The sequence below is a fragment of the Oncorhynchus tshawytscha genome, linkage group LG26 (genome assembly GCF_018296145.1).
Source record: "Oncorhynchus tshawytscha isolate Ot180627B linkage group LG26, Otsh_v2.0, whole genome shotgun sequence".
Lineage (NCBI taxonomy): Eukaryota > Metazoa > Chordata > Actinopteri > Salmoniformes > Salmonidae > Oncorhynchus > Oncorhynchus tshawytscha.
In genome coordinates, this window is record NC_056454.1 from 38,919,699 (window position 1) to 38,927,700 (window position 8,002).

Consider the following 8,002-nt stretch of genomic DNA (forward strand, 5'->3'; position numbering starts at 1 on the left):
TTTACAAACTCAAGTCTTTGACATCCAGCTCGCCGGCATCCCTCATGGCATATTCTCAGTCCCAAGTTGTCAAATTACATTTAACTTGTTGGCACGAATGCACTTTTTAAAATATATTTGTTTAATTGATATAGCTAGTTAGTTATGTGTGTTGTAATCTTCATTCTAGTCAGGAAATATAATATATGGTGCATCTCCTCAATAAGTGAAACATAACTCTGAACATTTTAAACGCATGTAGAATTAGGGCTACCATACACTCATGGAATGGACATGAATTATGGTTGTGATGTACTTAACAAATCCTCATTCCACACAATGTGCTGTTTTCTAACCCAGTTTGTCACAATCTAGATACACTGAGTAGTAGTAATCAGGAATATTTTTGAAACATTGTCGTCAAAAAAGGTTTTTTATTCTCTGTTCATTTCATTCTCGTTAGAATTATCTTTAAATAAATGTTTTACTTCTCTGAACCATTATTTAAATATATATTGACAGAAAATACATCTATGGAGTCAGGTGATTCACTTTTAGCATTGAGTTACATTTAACACAAGAGTTATATTTAACTGACTTTACTGAATGAAAGATCACAAGGGAATATGAATCATATGTTGAAATATAATTGTGTAACTGACTTGTAGACTCCACCCCACTCATATGCATATATGTATGCAATGGTTTTCACTGTCAGAGTCCATTGTTCCTTTGAATGGTTTTGTGTTACCTGTTTCACAGTGGAAATAGGCTTTTATGTCTTTTTTGGGACCCAGTCACGTGGAAATATGAGTACAGTACTTCAGCACTCTACAGGCCTCTATACCCTGTTGCTAGGTCAGGGGTTTACACAATGGGTCTAACAGATTCTTTGGATTAGGTCAGGTATAAAAGTAAGGGTTACCACAGACAGGACATCAGTGCAGCAGCAACAGCAGCAACTCAGTGACCAACAATGACCACCACCGGCATGAACATGGGAAGAGTAAGCATTTATTTTAATTTTATTCTAAAACACATTTTTCTCTAATCTTTGTATCTTTACGTACAAAACTAAAAGCTTATATTTGTTGCATTTATTGAATTATATATTTAGAAATTATAAATAAATACATTGTGTTTTCAGGCCACCTTCTACGAGGACAGAAACTTCCAGGGCCGCTCTTATGAGTGCAGCTCCGACTGCCCCGACATTTCCTCCTACATGAGCAGGTGCCAATCCTGCAGGGTCCAGAGTGGATGCTTCATGGTGTACGAGCGCCCCAACTACATGGGAAACCAGTACTTCATGAAGAGGGGAGAGTACTCTGACTACCAGAGTATGATGGGAATGAGCGATGGTATCAGGTCCTGCCGCATGATCCCCATGGTAAAATATGATATTCAGGCTGCTGTAACAGCCCATAATTCCATAATTAATCATGCAAGTCATATTTGAGCTATTCAACAGTCTGGTGCATTCAGTAAATAATTCAACATGTTCTTTCCTCCTAACAGCACCGTGGAAATTACAAGATGAGGATCTACGAGAGGGAGAACTTCGGAGGTCAGATGCACGAGATGATGGATGACTGTGACTCCATCCAGGAGCGTTACCGTATGTCAGACTGCCAGTCCTGCAACGTGATGGACGGCCACTGGCTGATGTACGAGCAGCCCCACTTCAGAGGCAGGCAGATGTACATGAGGCCTGGAGAGTACAGGAGCTTCAGAGAGATGGGCATGAGTGGCATGAAGTTTATGAGCATAAGGCGTATCACTGATATGTGCTAGACATCTCATATTGACCAAATAAAAGTGATTAGTAATCCAAAACAATTGAGTGTGCTGCATTATTTCAACATTTTGCCATTTTGTGTTTACATTTTTACCAGAAAGATATGCGTAACATTTAAATTGTACTTTATACCATAAAACCTACTAAGTGCTGTTCTGAGCATGGCTTATTGACTGCCATAAAGCATTCAAATGAATGTCCTTAAGATGATAAAAAGGGATTTTGATGTTAACACTAATGTATTGGTCAACTTGTAGAGTGAAAAACTTAACTAATAATACACGTTGCGCTACTCCACCAGCATCCCATCAACCCATCTCCAATAAACAGTAATACATATTAATACAGTTCACTTAAGCTTCTCATTATGCAACTGCAACAGAATAAGTGGAATGTTATCAAACACATGGTTTCCATGGTTTCCATGTGTTTAATGCCATTCCATTCGCTCCATTCCAGCCTTTATTATGAGCCAATCATCCCCTCAGCAGTCTCCACTGTTGTGTATGGTAAAGGTACAGCTTTTTTACACAGACATTAAAACCAATCAGCAGGATTAAGACAATCAAGAACATTTAAAACATTTTAAAAATGAATATAGAGAGACCAGTTTGATAAATGACCCTCCACAGCCACCATATTAAATAAAAAATCAAATGTTATGTCACATGCGGCAAACACAACAGGTGTAGACTTTACCGTGAAATACCTACTTCGAACTCTTTCCCAACAGTGCAGAGTTCAAAAGTAAGAAAAATTTGCTAAAAGGAAATAGCAACACAACAAAATAACAATAACGACTATATACAAGGAGAACTGGTACTGTGGTACTGTGTGGTACTGAACTGGTGTGTGCGTGCGTGCGTGCGTGCGTGTGTTGGAGTGCCAGTGTAGTATGTGTGAGTAGAGTCCAATGAGTGTGTGGGTAGAGTCCAGTAAGTGTTTGAGTAGAGTCCAATGAGTGTGTGGGTAGAGTCCAGTAAGTGTTTGAGTAGAGTCCAATGAGTGTGTGGGTAGAGTCCAGTAAGTGTTTGAGTAGAGTCCAATGAGTGTGTGGGTAGAGTCCAGTAAGTGTTTGAGTAGAGTCCAATGAGTGTGTGGGTAGAGTCCAGTAAGTGTTTGAGTAGAGTCCAATGAGTGTGTGGGTAGAGTGCAGTAAGTGTTTGAGTAGAGTCCAATGAGTGTGTGGGTAGAGTGCAGTAAGTGTTTGAGTAGAGTCCAATGAGTGTGTGGGTAGAGTGCAGTAAGTGTGTGAGTAGAGTCCAATGAGTGTGTGGGTAGAGTGCAGTAAGTGTTTGAGTAGAGTCCAATGAGTGTGTGGGTAGAGTGCAGTAAGTGTTTGAGTAGAGTCCAATGAGTGTGTGGGTAGAGTGCAGTAAGTGTTTGAGTAGAGTCCAATGAGTGTGTGGGTAGAGTGCAGTAAGTGTTTGAGTAGAGTCCAATGAGTGTGTGGGTAGAGTGCAGTAAGTGTTTGAGTAGAGTCCAATGAGTGTGTGGGTAGAGTCCAGTAAGTGTTTGAGTAGAGATGCACTTGAGTTAAATTTGAAGTGTTCCAGCAAAGTGGTGCAAATACTTATGTAAATTACATATTTCTGTATTAAATTTTCAATACATCTACAAACATTTCTAAAAACTGGTTTTCACTTTGTCATTATGGGGTATTGTGTGTAGATAAGGGGATATTTTATTTTTATATATATTTTGAATTCAGTCTGTAACACAACAAAATGTGGACAAAGTCAAGGTGTATGTGTAATGGTTTTCCTCCTCTTCTGAGGAGGAGTAGGAAAGATCGGAACAATGCGCTGCGTGGTAAGTGTCCATATTTTAATTACATGTAACGAACACTGAAAACAAAAGAACAAGAGAAATAAATTAAAACCGAAATAGTCCTGTATGGTAAAACACAGACACAGAAAACAACTACCCACACCCCATAGTGGGAAAACAGGATGCCTAAGTATGGTTCTCAATCAGAGCTGCCTCTGATTGGGAACCATACCAGGCCAAACACAGAAATACAAAACCTAGAATACACAACATAGAATGCCCACACCAACTCACGCCCTGACCAAACTAGAACAGAGAAATAAAAAGAAACTAAGGTCAGGACGTGACAGTACCCCCCCCCAAGGTGCGGACTCCAGCCGCAAAACCTAAACCCATGGGGGAGGGTCTGGGTGGGCATCTGTCCGCGGTGGCGGCCCTGGCGCGGGACGTGGACCCCACTCCACCATAGTCTTGGCCCACTTAAGTGGCGACTTTGGAGCGGCGACCCTCGCCGCCAATCTCGGACTGGGGACCCTTGCAGCGGGCCCCGAATAGACGGGAGACTCTGGCAGCGTTGGACAGGCGGGAGTGAAAGGCAACTCCAGCAGCGCCGGAGTGAAGGGCGACTCCAGCAGCGCCAGAGTGAAGGGCGACTCTGGCAATGCCGGACAGACGGGCGGCTCTGGCAGCTCCGGACAGACGGGCGGCTCTGGCAGCTCCGGACAGACGGGCGGCTCTGGCAGCCCCGGACAGACGGGAGAACCTGGAGGGAGGAGACGGAGAGACTGCCTGGTGCGTGGGGCTGCCACAGGACCCACCAGGCTGGGGAGACCTACAGGAGGCCTGGTGCGTGGAGGAGGCACCGGATGGACCGGGCTGTGGGGGAGCACTGGAGCTCTGGTGCGCAGCCTTGGCACCACTCCTCCAGGCTGGATGTTCACTTTAGCCCGGACCCTCCAGAGTGCAGGCAAAGGTTGAACCGGGCTGTGGGTGAGCACTGGAGATCTGGTACCTACCACTCGCACCTCTCCCTTAGGCTCAATGCCCACAGTTGCCCGGCACGGGCAGAGCGCAGGCATAGGGCGCACTGCAATCCTCCCAGCACCCCGGAGACACAGCACGCAGTGCCGGCGCAGGATACCCTGGGCCGAAACGGCATACCGGAGACCAAACACGCTGAGCCGGCACAATACGCCCTGGCTGGATGCCCACTCCCGCATGGCACTTGCGGGGGGCTGGCCTATAGCGCACCGGGCTATGAGCGCGTACTGGCGGCACCATGCGCTTAACCGAATAACACGGTGCCTTACCAGTACTGCGCTTCTTCCGGTAAGCATGGGGAGTTGGCTCAGGTCTATCGCCTGACTCTGCCAATCTCCCCGTGTTCCCCCCCCAAAAAAACATTTTTGGGTCTGCCTCTCATGCCTGTTGCGCTGCCTTACCTCATATCGCCCCTTCTCAGCTCTTGCTGCCTCCATATCTTTCTTGGGGCGGCGATATTCCCCAGCCTGTGACCAGGGTCCCTTGCCTTTCAGTATCACCTCCCAAGTCCAGGAGTCCAGAACCCTCTGCTCCTGGTTACCATGCTGCTTGGCCCGGGATTGGTGGGTAGTTCTGTAACGGTTTTTCTCCTCCTCTGAGGAGGAGTAGGAAAGATCAGACCAATGCGCAGCGTGTTAAGTGTCCATATTTTAATGAAATATAACCAAACACTGAAAACAAAAGAACAAGAGAAATAAATGAAAACCGAAACAGTTCTGTATGGTAAAACACAGACACAGAAATAGTGGGAAAAAAGGCTGCCTAAGTATGGTTCTCAATCAGAGACAACGATCGACAGCTGCCTCTGATTGGGAACCATACCAGGCCAAACACAGAAATACAAAACCTAGAATATACAACATAGAATGCCCACCCCAACTCACGCCCTGACCAAACTAGAACAGAGACATAAAAAAGGAACTAAGGTCAGGATGTGACAGTATGAATACTTTCTCAAGGTACTTTAGGTCCTTAGGGATACGGACACTGTTCCTCTTGTCCAGGTGGGAAATGACAGTGTGGAGTGCAATAGAAATTGCATCATCTGTGGATCTGTTGGGGAGGTATGCGAATTGGAGTGGAGTGGGTCCAGGGTGTCTTGGATGATGATGTTAATGTTAGCCATGACCAGCCTTTCAAAGCATTTCATGGCTACAGATGTGAGTGCTACGGGGCGATAGTCATTTAGACAGGTTACCTTGGCATTCTTCAGCGCATGGACTATGGTGGTGTGCTTGAAACATGTAGGTATTACAGACTGGTCAGGGAGAGCTTGAAATTTTTTGTGGAGACACTTGCCAGCTGGTCAGTGCATTTTCTGAATACTCGTCCTGGTAATCCGTCTGGCCCTGCGGCCTTGTGAATATTAACCTGTTTAAAAGTCTTACTGATATCGGCTACGGAGAGCGGGATCACACAGTCGTCCGGAACAGCTGATGCTCTCATGCATGCTTCAGAGTTGCTAGTCTCGAAGCAAGCATAGAAATCAGTTAGCTCGTCTGGTAGGCTCGCGTTTCTGGGCAGTTCGCTGCTGGGTTTCCCATGATAGTTTGCATGCCCTGCCATATCCGACGAGTGTCAGAGCCGGTGTAGTAGCATTTGATCTTAGTCCTGTATTGACGCTTTGCCTGTTTGATGGTTCGTCGTAGAGCGTATCAGGATTTCTTATAAGTATCCGGATTAGTGTCCCGCTCCTTGAAAGTGGCAGCTCTAGCCTTTAGCTCAGTGGGGATGTTGTCTGTAATCCATGGCTTCTGGTTGGGATATGTACGGACACTGTGGGGACGACGGCGTCGATGTATTTATTTTTGTATATATTTGTTTTTATTAACCCAGCCCCCCCACTCTTCAGTGGACAAAAATAGCTATTTTTGTTTTTACAGCTTTTTTGTTACATATACATGCAAATTTACATATTTACATTTTACATATAAGATGCACTTATTCGTGAAGCCGATGATGGATGTGGTAAACTCCTCAATGATATCGGATAAATCCGGTGGTCAACCAAATACCAGGGACGCAACTTTCATTGGGGACAGGGGTGACATTAGGAAATTGCATTTTTGTGCCCCCCAGGTTTTTCATTGGAATGTGACACTAAATGAGGCAACGGTGTGCTTTAGGACCATGCGAACGCCTCCGAGTGGTCGGGTAGTCTATTTGGAGTGTTTATCCGACTAAAGAAAATATTATTACTATTATGACCCCCCACTTCTAAAACCAAAGTTGCTCCCCTGCCAAATACAAACATGCCAAGTATGTGTAGCTCACATATCTATGTAAATCATGCATTGATAGAAGTCAATGATAGAATTGTGTGAAAATGTTTGATCCATGTCATCAAGTTGTGATTCAGCCCTCAGTTGAGAACATGTACCCACAATGCTGGAAACCAGCAGCTCTGACGAGTCATAGATAGTGACCTCCCTTGTCTCTCCCCTAATCTCATGTTTGAAAAAAGCTAGGTGTGCCCACAAGAGGATTGCTAAGATGATAGGTTGGTACATGACTGGCAGACAGGTCAGGAGCCAACAGAAGCATGCTTTGCTTGAAACAGGTGCTTCCCTCAGAACATGTGGAACATAGACACTCCTCTTTACCGGCCCTTGGCATTGGGGACGTTTTGGCTATTTGTAGGCATGTGGGTACTTTTGCATAAGTAACTATGAAAATGTTGTAAATATCAAAATGTTGATGGTTGGTTTAACATACTGTAGTACCTATGTTAATTAAATGTATACAAAAATAAATTGAAGACTCATAAATGCATTTTAAAACAGTGTTTTTTACACTGCTGATACTCACTGTTTATTATCTATGCATAATCACTTTACCCCTACATACATGTACAAATTACCTCAATTACCTCAACTAACCATTATTACCTCAACTAACCTGTAACCCGCACATGGACTTGGTACCGGTACCCCCTGTATATAGCCTCATTATTGTTATTTTATAGTTACTTTTTTTTTTAACTTACATTTATTTAGTCAATATTTTCTTAACTCTATTATCTCAAAACTGGGCTTGTAAGTAAGCATTCACGGTAAGATCTACACCTGTTGTAGTTGGCGCATGTGACAAATAAACATGTATTTGGTTTGAGATTCTGAAGTACAGTATAGCATTTGTCCCCCCCAAAAACACAAAAAAATAAATAAATAGGACTGCTATTAAAACAGACATGAAAGGGACTCATTTCAGAATGCCATTCCTGAAATCGAAGACCATTTAGCCTCAAATACATATAAAACTACACGTGTGCATCTAAATTAGCCTCAAAATTGCTTTTAAGGCAGAAAATTCTCATTTGTCCCCCCTTTTGACTGTACATAATAATGCTTTCCCGTCTGTGGTGACAAACAGTGGGAGCAAACATTGCATAGCATACAGCTGACTCATGTGTTT

At 43.9% G+C, this 8,002-nt stretch overlaps 1 protein-coding gene across 1 annotated transcript; it reads left to right on the forward strand.

Moving 5' to 3' along the window:
* Nucleotides 1-874: 874 nt before the first annotated feature.
* On the forward strand, nucleotides 875-1,815 carry LOC112224959 (gamma-crystallin M3-like). The gene is made up of 3 exons (XM_024388547.1): nucleotides 875-985; nucleotides 1,127-1,369; nucleotides 1,498-1,815. The coding sequence occupies exons 1-3, from the start codon at nucleotides 956-958 to the stop codon at nucleotides 1,771-1,773; spliced, it is 549 nt and encodes a 182-aa protein (XP_024244315.1). The 5' UTR covers nucleotides 875-955; the 3' UTR covers nucleotides 1,774-1,815.
* The last annotated feature ends 6,187 nt before the right edge of the window (nucleotides 1,816-8,002 follow it).

Bases quoted from the DNA above. Each gene is read 5' to 3' on its own strand.
- LOC112224959 (XM_024388547.1), top strand. From the start codon at position 956: ATGACCACCACCGGCATGAACATGGGAAGA. The intron at 986-1,126 runs GTAAGCATTTAT...TTGTGTTTTCAG, and splicing joins CCGGCATGAACATGGGAAGA to GCCACCTTCTACGAGGACAG. The intron at 1,370-1,497 runs GTAAAATATGAT...TCCTCCTAACAG, and splicing joins CCTGCCGCATGATCCCCATG to CACCGTGGAAATTACAAGAT.